We start from the raw sequence: 19560 nt of genomic DNA, 5'->3' as shown, positions 1-19560 counted from the left end.
AACAAGATGCATGCTTTATTTGGGGGCATGTGTTATGTGAGAAAATATGGTATGTAAAAAGTAGTAAATTATTTCTATTTTAAAGTATCGGTCTTATATTTTGGCTCTCACAGAAACCAGCAAGTTTCAGCACCTGCTCGTCCACACTGATCAAAGGCCTAATTAGACTTATATTAGTCTTTCAGCAGCCCTCTTAACCTTCAGAAATGTATTCTTATCTGTTTGTGTTTTCAAAATAAAGCAAATGTTCAGGGATGTTCAACCCCAGCCTGCTGGCCAAATGTGGCCAGCAGAACCACAGCATCTGCCCACAGGAATCCTCAGAGGTTGGGAAATTTGGCAGTGGGGGGAGCAGAGGCAGATACTATTGTCACCTCTTCTCTGCTGCCAAATTTCTAAGTCCCACAAAGCCAAATTGGGGCCAGGCCATACCCATACCTTCTGTGCAGCTGGATCAGGGCCAGGCCATGCCCTGCACCCTTCTCTGCAAAGCCAGATCAGGCCCCACTGTGCCTGTCCTGTGCACCAGAACTAGCTGGATAAGGCCTGCAGAAGGACCAGGCATTGCCCATCCAACCTGGACCAAAAAGTTGAACACCACTGCTTTAATCAAACACACGTAATTAGGAGCAGTGAAGAAGCAACTGGATGAAATTCTGTGGACCATGGTCATACAGGATGTCAGACTAGATGATCTAATGATTCTGGCTTTCAAATCTCTGAATCCATGGAAAATAGTAGATGGACAAAGGATCAGTTGTGTATCTCTGTCCCATCCTCATTTCCTGTTGTGCTGCTGCCATTTTGGTGCAACAGCAAATGCCTGTGGAGCTCATGCTAATTTATGCATTACCTTTTGCTTCATAACAATGAAATCAGTGTCCTGGGTTTGTATTTGTTTCAGATCTTATGAATTATGCCTGCTAAATTAGAGTACAACTTGAAATAACCCCTACCCCTATTTCCAACACTAATCAGCACCTAGCAAACCACACTGCAGCAGTGTATATTGTGACAATGCTCTCTATACCCTCTATATACTAAGGAGGGTTTTTCCTTTTCCATTTCAGAGTTTTTTTACAACCTGCAACAGCAATTCCAGAAAGTCATAATCTTATGCTATGGTCATATTAATGCAAGTAAAATGTTAATATTTTATTCATTTTAAAGTTACTGGCTTGGAAATTGAAAGTAAAAATTGAGTATATTTAGTAGTGTCAGTCATTGTAAGGTACCAGTTCTGCATATAATGCCTGGTTATATGGAAGTATATTAAAGCAAGGGATTTTGTTTGCATTACATTCATCTTGTCATATTTTCACATACATACCTTCTGAGGATTCTGTTTCTATGAAGTTGTTTTCCTCCACAGTCAGTTGCCATAAGGAATGGTTTTACAAAGTTCAGCCCATGTGTCAACTGCAATGAAATACAGTTACTCAAAAGAGGGAAACTTAACTGTCTCGCTACTTACATCAACAAAGGAAGTCACTTAATGATGAATTTATTGCATTATTTGTAGTACATAATCATGTTATCTAGTCTTAGGTAACTCTTTGATGGGGAGGCTCTATAAAATTCTCAGTCAAGCAGAAATTAAAACGATAATGCAAAAAATAAAATGAGGCTGTGCATCACCACAACCAATGATCCACTGCAATCTCTCCCTTCTTTTCTCATACGAACAATAAAAAGATGTAAGATTAAGATTAGTTGGTGAGATAAGAACTGAGGAACAGACAGCAGGAGATTGTAATAATGGCACACTAGCAGACAAGAAACTGGGTAGCTGATCTGGCTCAAACACGGAGCCTGTTGTGAGGAAAAATTAGCATCTGTGAGCTAACCTTACCTCCTTTTGTGAAACACCTGTTGATGGTTCCCTTTTCCCTCCTCCCAACAATATTTCGTCAAATGTTAGCTGAAAACTACATAATTAAATTAAATTCAGTGCAGTGAGCGTGCACAGGTTTTTTTTGTATATCTTAGTTGTTTTTTTGCAACCTATCTGGAGAACTCTTTACGTAGCAGGTGTGTGCTAGAGCTGAATCCAGTTGAGAGAACCAGATTGCAATTAGAAATGATGTTTTTCTCCTAGTCTTGATTCAGGCATGCTTGGGTTTTTTCTGCTACTCTAACTCAGTCAAATCTCTAATTTTGCCACTGGGTTTAATTGTTCTCTCTGTAGGGTGAAATTTCAAAACGTGAGTTTTGTTTTATTAAGTAGGTAGGGGTTATGAGTGGGTTAAGGCACCAGCTTTTTATCTGGGTTCAGATCCAGAAAGTTGATTGTGTGTTTTGGTTTCAGATTAGTCTCTCATGTGTTTTTGTGTAGTCTTCAAAGAAGCAACTCATTTCAGCATGATTAACAGCCCCTGCTTAACTGAGACCGGGAATACAAGAGCAAGTGGTATTGTAGGTCAGAACCGAGGTGAATGAGCAGGGGAAGCTGGCAGAGCATCTGCCTATGGCACTATGCTTAGAAGAGAGCTTAATGTTTCCTCAGATTCATGAGCCCGTTTATAAAACTGAATCTAAATAAAGCCAAGTTATTCATCCTTCATTATATATTTTACTAGCTTTTTTGGCTTTTCATGGTTTCAAAAGTTAAGTCAGAAAAAGCAATTTGGGGGCCATATTTCAAATAGCCTATTAAGAGGAACTGTCTCTCTTATTACCCCTGTATCACTCTGTGTTAGCTCGACTCTAGAACTGTTGATTCATTTAAAAGAAACAAGAGTCTGATGCCTTAGGATCCTTTCAAAAAAAGTGTTGTTTTCTACAGAAACAAGGTTTTTGTTTGAAGGATAAATATTTCTAATCCTTTGAGTCACAAAGATTCATGTTAAGTCAAAGAATTACTGCTTCTTAGAGCCACATTTACAGACAACTGTTTTTTGTTAAACAAAAGCAGTGGAACGTGTACTCTCATCTGCTCTCCTATCAGTACTTTAATATAAATTATCATTAAGACCATTAAACAATGTAAATGAAAATCCAATGCAACTGGAGTCAAAGCTATTAACACCCTCCTCCCCCCACCCCCCCCAACATATTTTTACCACTCTTTCATTTCTCCTCAATTAATCCAGGACTGAAAGAATGACATTTTGGTTTAAGCCGGGTAACAGGAAATACTGGAGTTTTCATTGCCTTTTCATTCTCAGTATTTTCAGCTTATTTTAGAAAATGTAATTTGGCATCTTAATTCTACATTGCAGATAAACAAGTGTCTCTTTCATTTAATGTTCTTATATAAAAATATTAATTGTAGATGCTATCAAGCTTACATATCAAGGGTCACTCACCTTTGCAATTCCTTAATCTTCATGGGTAGCAATGACTTGTGGTAAACATCTTCAAATTGGAAGCTTTTGTTTAGGCACAAGCCTTTTAGACTTCCAGAAGGCTTTTGATCTAGTATCCCACGATATCTTTGTGGGACAACTGGAAGATTGTGGGCTCAGCTGCTCAATGGTTCAATAGATGGGAAACTGGCTACAGGGTAGGACCCAGAGAGTTTGCATGAACAGATCTGTGTTGTCCTGGTGCGAAGTGGCCAGTGGTGTCTGTCAGGAGTCTGTGCTTGGACTGGTGTTTTTCAACATCTTTATCAATGATTTGGATGGAGAAGTGAAAAGCTCGCTGGCCAAGTTCGCAGATGACACCAAGTTATGGGGCAGTGTGGCCACGGCAGATACAGGCAGACCTGGACAGGTTTGAGAGTTGGGCAGACTGGAACCACATGAAGTTTAACACTTCCAAGTATAAGGTGCTCCATCTGGGGGCAAAAATCCCTCAACATACATACAGGCTCGGTGGTGACAGCTTGACTTGCACCACGGCCGAAAGGGACCTAGGGGTAATGATTGGCCATCGCATGAATATGAGCTGTCAGTGCGAGGCGGTGGTCAACCGGGCAAATAACGTACTGGCATGCATCAACTGATGCATCTCGTGTAAAACTAAGGAAGTGATACTTCCGCTGTACTCGGCACTGGTGAGAACACAGTTGGAGTACTGTGTCCAGTTCTGGGTGCCGCATTTCAACAAGGACATGGAAAAACTTGAGAGGGTCCAGAAAAGAGCCACCCATATGATCAGGGTCTCACAAGGCAAGCCATATGAGAAAAGGCTGAGGGACCTGGGGCTCTTTAGCCTAAAGAAGAGACAACTGAGAGGGGGCTTGATAGAGGCTTACCGCTATATCAGAGGTGTGCATCAGGAGCTTGGTGAACAACCGTTCACTAACTAGGGCACCCGTAGGGAAGACCAGGACCAATGGATACAAACTCCTGGAAGGCTGCTTCAGGCTTAATACCAGGAAAAACTCCTTCACAGTCAGGGTGTCCAGACTGTGGAATAAACTCCCTCCAGAGGTGGTACAGTCACCTACCCTGGAGGTTTTCAAGAGGAGACTAGACAGTCACCTTGCTGGGGTCACCTAACCCCAGTTTTCTTCCTGCCTAGAGCCAGGGGGCTGGACCTGATGATCTGCAAGGTCCCTTCCATCCCCTAACAATCTATGTTCATCTTGATTTCATTGGAAGTTATGAGGATTGAATAACCCTGAAAATCAGACTACATTTTTGCTTGCTTAAGTATAAATGTGACATTAATTTAACTTTAGATGCTGTTTTTTTGAAAATGTAGTCTTTCACTATTACCATCCATGTCTAGTTTTAAGCCACAAGTGAAAGACTGCCCCTTTAGCAAAATCCCAAGTCATCTAGTCATTTAATCCACATTCATTTAGCTTTGGGGAAAAAGACTTACAGTGGATAATGTGATGGTTTGAGGAATCTGCCTATGTACAACTTAAGAATTCTGCTAAGTGTTGCATGGTCTATGTATAGCTATAGCCTACAATGCATAGTAAAAGAGAGATTTGCTGACAAGTAATCTGTCACTGATTACATTCCCTGTTTGAAAGCATCTAAAGAGCAAACAAGAACATCATTAACAAGGGATGAATGACTCTAAATAGTAGAAAGAATACACTAAAAGGATTGGCCAAGCTAAAGGAAAACAGGTTCTTCTATGTAGTCTGTGAGATTTGGGACTAGTGGAAGTGGGGCAATGGAAGTTCCTAGAAGAAACCAGCTTTCTAACATCTCTGACATGGGAAGATTCAAGGAACACAAAGGGGCAGGCTTTTTGAGCTAGAGGTTACCTTTTGACTGACTGATTTGGACTAAGCAGAGATTCTTGCAGGGGGTGACCAGGAAAAGAGAAGGCCCTGGGGATTCTGCAGTAGCTAGCAACAGCCTTCTCCCCCTTCCTCAACCCTTCCCAAGGACTTTGGTCATGGTAAGGATGCAAGAGGGAGGATTTGTGGGGTCAGATTTTGTTGGTTTACTATGAATGTATAAAGGTTTGTGTTTATGAATTAAATGTCTTCGTGTTTATGGAATTACTTTGCACAGGCTCTGAGCATATTGCTTCAACTGTCAGGGGTCCTATAATGGTTAAACTGTAACTTGGGAAACATGGAAGGTGGGGAAAAAACTTCAAGGGGTGGGTTTAAGATGCTGAATGACTTGGGGCATCCTCACTGCTTTGGGGCCTAAGATAAATGGGCGACAGCGTCCCACTTCCCAGAAGGGGCACCAGATAGGGAGTCTGTATCCTATGATTATGCCTGAAAAACCATAGTCAGAAGCCTTGCCTGAATACAGGTTTAAAGCATATCAGCCCCAGCATCTGGATCCGACTTACCAATCTGGTGAGTGTCTATCAAGAGGAACATGACCCAGGCTCCCTCCACACATTACACTTAAGGCATGATTAACCAAGTAATATGCCTTAAGTTGTGATCCACCTACACGTTCAATCAATTAATGATAAAACAAGCAATAAACTAAAAATATTTATTCCACAAAAACTGTGTAATAACTTTGTAGCCTGTTCTAATCACACCATTAATTGAACGTGTGGCCAAGTGTTCCTCTGTGGCTGGGAGCCCCATCAACTGAGGGGCTCGAGCCACAGGGTTGACCCCCAGTGCCAGCCCTGCAGCTGACAAGGCTCCCAGTGGTGGCAGCACTGTCAGCTGTGGGGCTTACAATGGGAAGAACACTGCCTCCCATAAGAGCATTGTCAGCTGTGGGACAGCAGGGGCAGTGGAAAGAACACTGCAAGCCCGGTGAGGTGGTGGCAGCCATCCTGAAGTATGGCAAGATCTATAGTCCTTTAGACCATTCAGTAGATCTCTATGAGTTATTAGGTCTACGTCTGAAATGTTTATTGTTTTGTATGGTTATTATTCTTTATACTTACCTGAGTAGTTATAGTAGTGTTCAGTTGCTGCAACGTAAAAGAGAGTGTTGCAGCGATGGTAGTTACAGGGGATTTAAACCAGAAAATAAGAGCAATAATATTATTTTTAACTATACTCCATTAGAGTAGACCTCACAGACATGCACTATTAAGACCTGGATAACATTAGTGGATTCTAACAGCTATAAAAAATGGTACAAAAGGACTCTGTGTTTCCATTTTGCTGAACTCTCCATTTCAGATGAGATTAAACAAATTTAATAAATTAATAGGAGAGTAACTGGAACTCTAGGGACAACACTGTTCTGCTATTAAGGATATAAAACCAAGAATGAAAGTAAATTGGGACATCTGGTATCTGACATCAAAGTAGGAAATGTCATACATATAGAGAAGCACGTGATGTCTGGGCTGTGCTAACACAGGAGATTTTTCAAAGAATATATACTGAGAATCATCCAAAGCTTTTGCTTCAACCAAAAGTTATTCAGATGAAGAGTTTGATGTAAAGAATAAGGGCTAAAGGGACTGGATTATGAATCATCATGGAGTAGTAATTGCTGACTGACTTCTACAGTCAGTTAATCAGGTGTGGAAAAGGATACAACATCGTGTACAGTTCTTGTGATCTATGACAAATATTTGAGTCTACAACACAAATCCTCATGAGAAACAGAATGAAAATAAGAATTCTGACAAATTCTCACAAATATTATTAGAGGGATAATTAAGCCTGAGCAGAGGAGATAGAGGACCATGTGTATAGTTATGCAAAGAGCTGTTACTTCATTGAAACTCTTCATCCTCTGCCTGGGGATCTGTAAACTTGAATGGGAAAAGTGATGGACTCAGCCTCTTCAGGTTTTCAGATAACATATTAGCTAAAACAGCCCCACTGACCCAGCCCTGTGTGTATTTCTAGCCTGCCCTGGTAAGTCTGTGCACTGGTTTTTATGCATTAGAGATCTGTTGAGGACTTTGCTGTTAATTGCAATGACATTCTATCTCCTTGGACCATGGAGGCCATTGTTTAGTCTATACATTTCTTCTGCCTAAATATTGGTATGTTAGTCTAGTTTCACCATCAATGAACATTTTCGTACATGAATAAAAGATTGACAATAAGAGAAAAAAAGTGTCAGTATTGTCAAAAAGGTGGTAAGTCAACTACCCAGTATCTTGTCACTGTACAAGAAATGATTACATTTCAATATTGGGAACAATCCAAATAAGATTATTCTAGACTAGATGGTGGGCATTGGGCAACAACATCATGCACCTGTGAGCAAGGTTTAAATGAGCAATTATTGTTTGAACCAAAACTAACATCACAGACCAGAATCATGACCAGCCAAATTGTCTCTTATGCTACAGGGTAAAATACTAGTTTAAGGGACTACAACCATAACCAAACAGTTAATTAATTTACAATAAAACATTCAGACCAGGTATAGGAGTAAAAGACCAGATATTAGTAAATGTAGTACATTTTGAAGGAGTATGTAGTGCATCTAAGTATCTTCTATTCCAAGAATAACTGATATTTTGTATTGCAGAACCTTTATGAAACCTTTACTCAAACTAAATGCAAAAGATTCAGAATACTAAAATGAAATATTCTGGCATTTATGTGAACTGCTACTGAATTCAACTGATTTTCTGAGTTAGTATTAGAACCTACAAACCTTGCCTTAATTTACCATCAATAAAACCATACCACAGACAGCCTCACTGAAAACTAGAATTTACCCTACCAGCAATTACTGGAACTGTGACATGACTCCCAGTCTTAAAGTATTTATGACTCTTATTTCAGATGATAGAATTTGAATCAATTTGTTGCTTTTGGGTTACACTATCTGAAATGCAAGGTACTTCAAATAAAATTCTTTGTAAAATATCCAACAAATTAAGTCAAGTAAATCTCTCTCTATTGTATGTAACAATAGTTTTGAACAAAAAGGTAGCAAGGGAAAATTATATGTAACATGAAAGAAATGAGATTAAACGTAGAGACTGAAGAACAAAGTGATAAACAAGCAAGTTCACCTGCCTTCTAATTGTATTGTGCTATGCGGCCACATCTACATGACTGGACTCCATTTGATGTTCAATTGTAATGTTCTAGTTTTTATCACAGTATGAAATCTAGCTAGCTTTATGTTCTTCTAGTGATTTTTCTCTCTTTCTTTAGCTGTGTATAATAACTTAATATAATTCCTATGCCCTCATCTTTCCCACCCCAGGAATGCAAATGAAACTGCATTCAAATAAAAGTATCAAGAGATCTCTTCCAATAAGATTTTTTCTGAAAGCAAAGGTTCCTTTTTGATGCACACACTTGATAAAATATATTCCATTCATAGTCCTTTGTCTCTGTGTTTCACTGATAACATGACACACCATGCTGTAACATTATTTCCTGAAGTGCTACATGGAAGTGAACTGATGAAAAAGGTGGAAAGGGGGAAGAGAGTGTTAGAACAGAGAAGAGGGGAGATTAGTGTGTAAATACAAGAGAGAATTATACATAAATGTTGGTTAAAATTAAAAGATACAGTTAGCATTACATTGGCAGGGAGGGGTAAGGGAGGATGCTCTTTTTATTGTGGAAGCAATATAAAAAATTGAAACACTATATCTATGCTCCCTCTCCATTCTCAAATCTCACACAAAATTTTCATTGATCTCAGTGGGAGATTGATGTGTGAAATGAGGATAGATTTCAATCAAATTAGGATGAACTTAAATTTTAATATAATGAAGACTGCATGAGTCAAGAGAGCATGATGATGAAAAAGAAGACAATGGAAGGGTAAGAAGATAAGAATAGCACATCAGAAGTATTAAAAAGAGAATACTGTGTTTGATTTCCTTCATATAAGATGATGAATTATAGCCCTGAACTGATTTTTAAAGACAATTTTTCTATTTCAATGTTTGTTTTTAATTGTTACTATTTGTGAATTTACCTTTCCTGCAAATATATGAGAAAACAGTATCTGACAGTGTTTCACAAGAAAAAAAACCTGAATCCCTTTGTACACAGCAAAAGGAGGATAATGGTCAGATAAAGAATTCCAAGAAGGTAGTCTTGGCTTTATTGAAATCACTGGACAGATTGTCATTGGCTTCAACTGGAGAAAGATTTTGTATTATTTGTTAGTTTCTCACAAGTGACTCTGCTAGTCACTTCATTCCTTTTTCTCACTCCTTTAAACTATTATTGACATATGATCTCTATTCTTAAGCAGTTATTGCACTTGTCAGTGGTGCTGCTGCAAGCATAGACAGGGGCATAGTCCAGCAGGGAGGCGGATCAGTATGGTGCATCATGCAGCTGGGCAGGCAGACATCATTATTGCCACCTGCACTGTCTGGCCCAGCTCTTCCTGAGCAGCAGCTGGAGCTGGGGGATGGGCTGGACTGGGCACTGCTCCTCCTGCCTGGGGCAGGGGTAAAGCACTGCTGTAAGTGTGAGCTGCTCACATATGGATGGGTGTGTATGGCACCCCCCAGACCACAGCACCCTGGACAGTCACCCATATCTCCCACCTCTCAGCATGACTGTGCCTGGAACAATTATTCACTAAGTCTCCCCACAATAGAGGGGTATTAATTGAAAGAGATGTAGTGTTTCAAACCAAAGTGAGGTAATATTTTACCCTTTTATCTATTACCATATATACTTGGCCACAATTCTAGAAAAAATATTTGGCGTCAAAAACAAATTAAATTGTATCACTTTTATACTTGAAGTTAATCTCAAGATATCTTCCAAGTTCTGGGCCAGGCAAATAATGTGCTACTTTCATTATCTCAGAACCCCAGATAGTCATGTCTCAACTTCCACTGTGGTTGATGAAAGTATTAAAGGAATACCAAGTTTGATTTATATAGCAACTATTTGTGCTTCATCTTTTAAAAGATGTATTTTGTAGATTTTTCAATTTCACAAAAATATGCACAACTCCCAGATAAGTCATGTCACATTAAGTCACAACATAGTGGGAGGCTAAAACTCCACATCTCCTGCTTCTGAAGTATAAAATTTATTATATTAATCATGTTTTGTTTTCTGAATTTGCATCTGTATTCTATGTGACCACAAACCCAACTGGAACTACCAATCTGAATTAAGAAAATCAGGTATGATAATTAAGATAGTATTCTTATGAGGTTTTTTAATCTACCCATGCAGTATAGTTATTATACTTAATTTCTTAATGAAATAAGATTTTTTATGGTAAAAAAGATATTTAAAGTCACACCTATCACTTCTCACACCATCTACTGTTAAAATTATTGTTGGTGATTTTGTTGTTATAATATGAGGAGAGACTCATACTTTGCTTATTAGCATTTTCTTTGCTGTACCCATAAGCTTGTTTATTCCTAAGCAGAATCACTGTCATGAAATGATAACTTAGTGTCCAGTTTTTCCCAGAAATTCACACACCAGCTCCTCATTTATGTCAGAGTATGAACAGGAGTATTAATTTATCATTTGTACTACAGTGTTTTTATTTTTGCAAAATACCACAATACTAGGCAAAAGCTTGCTCTGCTTCTAAATACTATTAATCATCATTGTAAGACTGATTCTGGATCCTATAAGATGAGCTTAAATCCCATTGATTTCAACAAGACTTACCCACATGCTTAAAGTTAATTAAGCATGGTGCTGAAGTGCGCTTCCAAAAATGGAAACATTTTCCTAAAACAGGATCCCACAGAACTTAATAAGAATGTTTTCCACATAATTTAATGGGATTTGGATCAGGTCCAACATAAACATAAAAAGAACCATCCATCCTAATTTGCCTATCAGCTGCTTTCAGCATAGTCAACCATATGCTTCTTGTCTTCCTTTGGCTTCCATTACTTCATCATCTCCGGTTCTCCTCTTACTGTAATTATTCATTCAGCATGTCCACTGGAGAATTCCTCATCATGGTTCCAGCTTTCTGTGGGAGTTCCAAAAGGATCCACCTCTTTCTCTTCTTCCTTTACTCTTCGTGACTAGACCATATTATTTGTAAACAACAGACAAATCAGGAAAATTCAAATTAATTTTTTGATCCAGACCTGACTCAGTTTGGATCTCAGTCTTCACTCCTGGGTGACTAGTTTTCATTTCAAGCTCAACGTAGCCAAAATAGAGCTCTTACTCTTCCCCCAGATCCTCCCCACTACCCCCTTTTCTTAATCTTTGTGGAAAACATTATCATCCTGCTGATCACTCAGACTTGTAACTTGGCTGTCTTTGATTCAGATCTCAACCTTAGGGTTTGTTTTTTTTCATCCATCTACACCTTACATTTGAATCGTGCAGATTCTTTCTGCACTGCATTTCTAAGAATCTCTCCATGCACACAGCTAAACTCTTTTTTAGACTCTAATAATCTTGCTTCTTAATTACTGTAACATTTTTTTATCTGGCTTTAAATGCAGTCTTATGTTACAGACAGCCATCCAGAATGCTACTTCAAAGATCATTTGAAGTTAAGGGTGCTGTGCTAATCATTTGTTTCATTCTTCTGGCAATTCACAAATACTTTCTTGCAAAAAAAAAAAAAAGATATCTAAATTTAGGTTTAGAAAAATATCCATATTAATATTTAATATGTTCCATATCCATTATCTGTTACATATAACTTAACTCACTCAGACTTGTGGAAAGAAAGCCCCTGTACTTTATGTTGCTCTCCTCAGAACAAAAAAGAGCAGTAACCTCTCTCTTAAGGTACCTCAGTTGTTTATATTTGTACCTATGTTTAAAAAATAACGTGCAAGACTGATCAATATGCACATAATGTCAAATTTCTTAACAGCAGTGTCAGTGCATGTATAAAGCTAATGTAATGATATGTTTTGTAAATTATTAAAGTGCAGACAATTATCTTGAGCCATATCTTGTCCTTTAATTGTAAACACAAACAAAGAATAAATTCTGTATAGCTAAGTTGACCTTACACTTAAAATACTAACGTTCATTATTGTGCTGCTTTTTTGGAACATTAGTAATTTATCTTTCATGAAAAACATGAGCTTTTCTGACCATTATTCCTATTTTTATCTACTCAGATGTTGCCAGAGCAATTGAATTACTGGAGAAACTTCAAGAGTCTGGGGAGGTACCGGTGCACAAGCTACAATCCCTAAAAAAAGTACTGCAAAGCGAGTTTTGTACAGCTATCAGAGAGGTATGGAACTGATATTTAGTAATTTGTTAGAGCAGTCTTAATCTAAGGGGAAATGAAGACTGTGGCTTTTGGTGCTTGGGATACAGGAGTATATTGTGCACCGCAGCAAGAGACAGCTGACTAGAGGTCATAATGTTTCCAGTGTTTAAGACCAGTGATGCTGGTCATGAGCAATGGCATCTAGTTGCACATTAGAAAGTTGTAGCAACTTGCTGGAGTGCTGAAAACTAGAAACGTAGCTTTGCCTTCCGTACTAAAGTCTTTTCCTTGTTCCCAAAATCTTCCAAGCAGTAAATGGTAGATGATGCTGCCGGCCACAGAATTTCACAAAGAGTGAAAGGAATCCTCATGCCTTTAATACCACTTTATCCTCCAGTATATTCAAACAATATCTCTGATGTTGCTTCAGCAGTGACATTATAAACACTTGCTTTTGCTTTGCAATTTCTTAGACAAGAAAGTATAAATGAATGCAGTCATTCTGTTTCCTTTTGGGTTATCTGTTTAATGCCTGGCACTAATCCTCCAGTACTGAAATCAATGAGAGTTCTATCATTTATTTCAATGGTAGCAGGACTGAACGTCTGGGTACCAAGGCAGTAGAAATGCATCGACTGAGACTCTTTTCTTTTTAATGAGACTGATGGCTAGAAGGAAGAGAAAAAGGGAGCAGGCATTAGTTTAATAGGCAACTTGATTTATTTTTAAGCAATAAGCACTGTCTGTTTATTTTATGGAATATATTAATTGTAGAAACCAGAAAAAGGTTTCTGTTTAAATGGCCCAGTTTTTAAAGGAACAATTCCAACTTGTAAATAACACTATTTACTGTAAGATTCTGATATTCTGACTAGTCCTTTCATTTAACCAGCTAAATGTTTCTGTAATTGACTGAGGATCACTGGAGATTTATTTTTTTTATACAGCACAGCTTGACACTCAAGTTGTAAAGAGGAGTTTTGCTATCTCTGTAGTACCACCAATGAAATCCTATCACATTTATATTCATCTGCAGAAAATATTCTTGACAGAAGCAAACACAGCTTTTAAAATAGGTGCAGAGCTTAGGAAGCAGGAGAATGGCTTAGACTGCAATGTGCTATGGGTTCAGTGAACTAAGAAGGGATCTAAGTAGCCCTCAACAAGACAATCTGTAACAGCACAGGAGGGCTGTTATGGGGAATTTTGTAAAAATAACTTATACTTGGCAGATAACCTGGTTTGCTATTATATTGTACCAAGTAAATAATATTCACTTTAAGAAACTTATAATTATTTATTTACTAAACAGTTGACTGACTTTGAATGAGCAGTTAAGTAATTGTGCCTACTGTCCTAAACATGACATTCGTTTCCTTTTCTTTAAATATAATACTTTTATAGGGAAATTAAACTAAAAAGCTTCTTTGGTAGTGTCAATTAAGACAGTGTAAAAATCTAGTTATGATGGAAGCTTTCAAATTTATTAGGTTTAACACAAAACTATTAATTTATTATATAGAGAGCTGAGAGCATTGGCCATAGTTAAAGTGCCCTATTACAGTTACTAACACTCTCCCAAATTTAACAGTTACATAACAGAAGCTGGGCTGAAATTCTGATGTCTGCCTCAGGTTGAAGAGTTTTGGAAAGTTTCTGCAAAAATAGTCCTTCATTTCTGTGAATGATATTATGAGACATACCTTGCTTTACGAATGTTAAACTTTTGCAACTGTTTTGTTGAAAACAATCAGCATTCTTATCCATTGGAGTAAAGGCTTGTTGAATTAGCAGGGTGGGGATAGCAGTCATGTCCTTTTTTATTGTTCCCATGAATAAATACCAAACTTTAGCATAACTCTTTCATGGTACAGACCAATGTAACAATTCTGTTGATATCAAAGGATCCCTCCAGTTACAATGCAACTCGAGGGCAGACAGTTATTTCAGGTGGAGAGCCAGTTAACAAGCTTTAGCGAGCTTTTGAGGAGTTGCCCTACCCCCTGGCAGTATCTTGGGACTGGCAGTCCTACCCACTAACACCTGACCTTTGCCACCACACGTCTCTCCCCTCGTCCCTTGGACATGCTCCTTTTTTGGGAGGGGATGGTTGCCATTTAGAACCAGAAAAGAAAAATCATATTCTAAAAGTTAAAACACCTACTACAACATATTTTAATTTTATTACAAAAAATATTTTTGCCATGATTTCTGTTTGTGTAGTATGCATAGAGGTGATTGCATAATAACTCAAAAATTAATTCTTAGTCTTGTATATTGTGTAGTGGTGGGGGGGTGTATTTGCATGGTGGGGTGAGTGGGGGTGTGCTGGGGGGGGACTTGTAAGGGGGTGTGGCTGTGTCTGGTAGCACGTGCCTCCGGCCAGTGCTGCACATCGTGGCAAGGGGTGCAACCTCCACTGGGCAATCTCTCTTGGCGGTGCGCTTCCTGTGCACATGTATAGCCTCTACTGGGCCTTCTCTATCACCAGCACTCCTCACCACACATGTGCAGCCCCTACTCTTGCATAGCATAGGAGGAAAGCCCCGTGCGCTGGAGCTGGTTGCCTGCACTGCTCCCTGCAGGTCTAGTGGCAGGGGAGGCAGCCAGCTCCAGCACACAGGGCTTTCTTTCAATGCTGCATGAGTGCAGGAGCCGCACATGTGTGGCAGGAAGCTGGTGATAGAAATGGCCCAGCAGAGCCTGCACATGCATGTGGGGAGTGCCACCAATAGAGTCAGCCTGGTGGATGATGACCCCTCACTGTGATATGCAGCACTGGCCAGAGCCACGCACTGCCAAGCACCAGTGCCTGCACTGGGCCCGAATGCCCTGAGTGCCCCCACCTGCTGCTGCCACCGCCTTCAAGAACTGTGTGCCAGGAGGCAGTGTGTCCCTACACCCTCCCTCACACCCACATCCTGCCCAGCTGAGCTCTGCACTGCCATCAACCCCAGCCCCACACTCTGCACTCCCACCCAGCTGCAGCTCTGCCCCTGCCACTTCCCTACCTGCTGCCCAGAGCAAACTGGACACTGGGGAAGCTGAGCAGGTCCCTGTAGCTGCAGCAGCAGCAGACCCATGCAGGCTGGGCAGGCCCTTTAGCCCATAGGGGTGGGAGCAAGGCACAATAGGGTATGTTGGGGGTTTCCGTATGCGTGGGTACCTTGCTCCCACCCTCCTGGGTGGAAGGGCTGGGCGGGGTGCAATTCCTGGGGGAATTACAGTAAACTTTTTTTATCTAGCTTTATATGCAGTCTGGTGCTACAGACAGACATCCAGAATGCTACTTCAAGATCATTTGAATTTAAGGGTGCTGTGCTAATCATTTATTCATTCTTCTAGCAGTACACAAATACTTTCTCGCAAAAAAAAGATATTTAAATTTAGGTTTAGAAAAAAATCCATATTAATATTTAATACATTCATATGTATTGCTATTGTCTTTTGACACAGAGTTGGTTCACAGGCTTGCCAGCCCAATCTGACTGTGTGTTGGGACAATCTAATATGCAGGGTGATGTTATTCAGCCCCTGGGGTTCCCCATGTATCTGAAAATTTGGGTGCAGGGGAATGGCAATCAACGTTGCTACTGCCATCACATTTCTGGATACTTGGGGAGCCATGTGGGCTGGGTGACACAGCTCCATGGTCTGGATGTGGCCCATGGGTCAAGGGTGAACATCCCTATCGGTACAGGTTAACAAGACCTTTCTTTCTTGTGGAAACAAAGATTTTACTGCAAGATTAAACAACAACAGATAATAAATATATACCGCCTTCTCATTTCCTTCTTCAAAAAAAAGCCAACATCAGTGGAATCATTTTTCTCATAAGGTTTAAAATTTATTTAAACTAAAGTCTGGCTGACAACTTCCTATAGTCATGAAGCGGATGAATATACAACAGTTATCAATATCATATGTTGCAGGATTGGAAAGAATGTTTAAAACATCGATGGCCAAATCCTACTCTATTTATTTGGTGGAGCAATAGAAAAGTTGGATGGGTCCTCGTACCCCTTGCCACTTCCTTTTATCATAGAATAATAGAGAAGTAGGACTGAAAAGGATCTCCAGAGGTCATCTACCCCAGTCCCTCTGCCTGAGGCAGGATCATCCCTAAGAAAGCCATCCTATAAAATCCATAATCTAAAGTCTACATAAGGCTACCCTCAGCCCTGACACAACACCCAAACTGCTGCAGGTAAAGCAGGGGAACCATGGCTGCTAATGTCCTGCTTCTATGACATGTTGTCAATATACGCTGAAAAAATCCCAGGTAGAGAGCCATGCCCCCCTGCTATAGAGGAAGGCAAAAACCACAACAGTCTGTACCAATCTGACCGTGGGGTAAAATTCCTTCCTAGCTCCAAATATGACAATTGGTCTGGCTCTGAGCAAACAGGCAAGACCCTCCAGCCAGAAGTCTCCAACTTTGGTCCCAAGCAGGAGCATTGGCACACCCCAATCAAAATCCTCAGCCTTGGCTGAAGCCAACATCCAGCACCTCAGAAGGAGGCTTAAAAATACCCCAATACATGTAGCAGAAAGCAGGGTGGGGGCACCCAGAATCATCAGAAATATCCATGGTAGAACATGGGCATAGCTACACCTACATCATCCCAACCAGTGGCTGTCCAACCTCTTCCTGAACACCTGCAGTGATGGAGAGTCCACAGCCTCCCTGGGCAATGTGTACCACTCCCTCCCAATTCTAACAATTAAGTTTTTTCCTGAGATCCAGTCTAAATTTAGTTGCAACTTCAAGCCATTGGTCCACATCCTCCTCTCTCTAGTGAGAGAATAGGTGTTTCCCATGTTCTTTATGGCAGCTCTTCAAGTACATGATGCTTGATGCTTTCCTGCGAGTCAGTCTTAAGGCTTAGACAGGATGTTACCAAAATAAATGCATGAATGAATTTTCATGGAACTGAGCAGGGTGGAATAGGAGTGCACTTAGGTGTCTAATGGATTTGAATGGGGTATGGCCATTAGTTTATGAGGCAGAAAAAATAAAATATCCATCCATTATTCTGTTATTTTACAGTTTCTACCAAAACATCTGGTCATCAGCTGATAGCATTTTTGCACGATTGGATTACTGTCAATCATTATAAGGAGAAGTAGGTATAAGAAGAAAACAAATCTGCTGCTTCTAAGTGTTTTGCATGGAATTATTTAGTGTAGCAGCATGTTGTTTCATAGAAGGGTCAACACACTAACTTGATTTATTTAAAATATGCTTTAAAAAAATCTATGTTAAAATATGTTAGGTTAGAATTCAGTAAGGGGTGCTCATCTTCCCTTTAAAGGATGTGTAACAAGGCTGTGTTCTTCACTATTTCTGGCTAATATATTTGAATTATTTTAGTTAATAGCTCATTTTTATGTCTTAGTAATTTCAAACACAATAATATCAGTACTTCTCCATATAAATGATATTATTGTATCATCTTTTTCTCTGGCTGGCTTAAAATGTCTTAATAAAATATACTATTTTCACCTTGATATATGTGTTTGCAAGTGTTAGGTAGCCATTTTAAGATTAGGTTAGGGTACAGATTAGGTAAGGTTATACTAAGTGATAACAATAAGGTGCTGGATGCAACCCTTATCTGTAAGTTTCAGATAAGCATTCTAACATTTGGGATTTATCTCCCCCTCCCCCCAAGTGTTTGAAGTGTAATGGTTTCAAGTGTTAGCTCCGCGAAACAGAAACTCTCTGTACCTTAATAGTTTTTTTTTTTTTAAAGCCACATGCACCCAGCTGACACCTGTAGCAACACTAATGTTTGAGTTTGGTCCTCAGTTATACTGGTGCAAATGCTTTTTTACCAGTCGCTGGTAGCAGAATTACATTTTTCTTCTGTGAGAAAAAACAATCCAATTGGCTCTATAGCAATAGAACCAACATTTTCACAAATGCACTCAAAATCCCCCCCAAAAAAGATGATGCAATTTTAAATATACATAGGGAAAAGATTCATAGATGAAGCAGTACAATTTTCAGCATAGAACTATAATTTTAGTATGAAACCCCATTTAAGGTCCCCTTTGCCACATTTACCTGCTAAAAATTGAAGGTAAACTTGCCAGCATAAGTAAAAGTGGCAACAATGGGCCTTTAGCAAGGTTGTTAATAAGTGAGAACCAGGGGCATATCCAGGGCAGGCGCTGTGGTGGTGCCATCACACCCCACTTCACCTCTGGTTTGTGTGTGCAGTGAGCTCTGCTGCTGCACCCCCTTTTCACCATTTCATATCTACTGTTCCTGGAGGTCAATAAGGAATAAGAAAAACACAATTTAACACATACATATTTTAAACAGTCTTTTCATAGTTTCAAGTTTTAACGGTAAATAACACATTCTTATTTGGTAAGAGCCATCTCATGTTGAAATATCCTAAAATACACAAATGTATAGAAACATAAATGCCTTCTTTTAATTGTGTATACAAAACAGTAACAAACCTCTTTAAAAAATCCATATGACATTAAAACTTGTTATGAAGTTGAGCTGTTCACTTTCATTTCATACCCTTATTTACCAGCTAAAAAGAGAGCAGAAATAATAGGTTAAAATGATGTTCCTTTCACACCAAAAAATGACAGATTTTGTGGGGGGGAATCTTGAAAATCAGTGAGATTTTTCACATGCTTACACCAAAGCTAATTAGAACCTTTGTGTTAAAAATAGTTCCAGTGAATGTTATATGTACAATTTCAGCATTTGGGTTTTAGAAATTAAGCCTGGTCTGGGCCACATTCACATTTGAAATAGAGCATCACTCTTGAATTTTGTGGTGTTGTACCAGTGTAAAAGGTATGATTCTGTAAACACTAAAATCCATAACAATAATCTTATTGTTTAGTGATTCTCCTTATGCCTGAAGAAGAGTGTTTATGCCCAAAAGCTTGTAAAGAACAATTTTACCAACTATGTAGTTGGTCTAATAAAAGATATTGTATTACCCAAAGAACCTTGTCTAATAAACTTATGCACTTCAGCAAATATAGAATTGAATTTCTAGTGAGAACATAATTTTAATCTAACTGCTGGCCTTTCCTCAGTTGTGTGTTGTGATAGAATTAT

General features: G+C 39.2%; 1 protein-coding gene and 1 long non-coding RNA gene across 5 annotated transcripts in view; one reads left to right on the top strand and one right to left on the bottom strand.

Moving 5' to 3' along the window:
- The window catches only part of LOC109284747 (uncharacterized), a 96691-nt gene that overhangs the window by 13492 nt on the left and 63639 nt on the right, over positions 1-19560 (bottom strand). The window contains exons 4-5 of one of the 3 annotated variants that reach the window (XR_002092314.2): positions 18939-19018; positions 1331-1419 (exon numbers count right to left, since the gene is read on the bottom strand). This is a non-coding gene — a long non-coding RNA (uncharacterized LOC109284747). Of the gene's footprint in view, positions 1-1330; positions 1420-12482; positions 13133-18652; positions 18739-18938; positions 19019-19560 lie in introns of those variants that run through there. The other 2 variants (XR_002092313.2, XR_009461627.1) reach the window with 2 other exon arrangements.
- LIN7A (lin-7 homolog A, crumbs cell polarity complex component) overlaps positions 1-19560 on the top strand; it is a 63792-nt gene that overhangs the window by 15848 nt on the left and 28384 nt on the right. For both annotated transcript variants that reach the window (XR_002092312.2, XM_014595827.3), the window contains exon 2: positions 12367-12485. Coding sequence is in view for 1 of the 2 variants with exons in the window: in XM_014595827.3 (XP_014451313.1) it covers positions 12367-12485 (119 nt within the window). In the remaining variant the exon portion in view is untranslated. The remainder of the gene's footprint in view (positions 1-12366; positions 12486-19560) is intronic.

The sequence above is a fragment of the Alligator mississippiensis genome, chromosome 4 (assembly GCF_030867095.1).
Source record: "Alligator mississippiensis isolate rAllMis1 chromosome 4, rAllMis1, whole genome shotgun sequence".
Lineage (NCBI taxonomy): Eukaryota > Metazoa > Chordata > Crocodylia > Alligatoridae > Alligator > Alligator mississippiensis.
The sequence above is the reverse complement of the archived record's forward strand: the minus strand, read 5'-3'. Positions and strand labels throughout refer to the sequence as shown.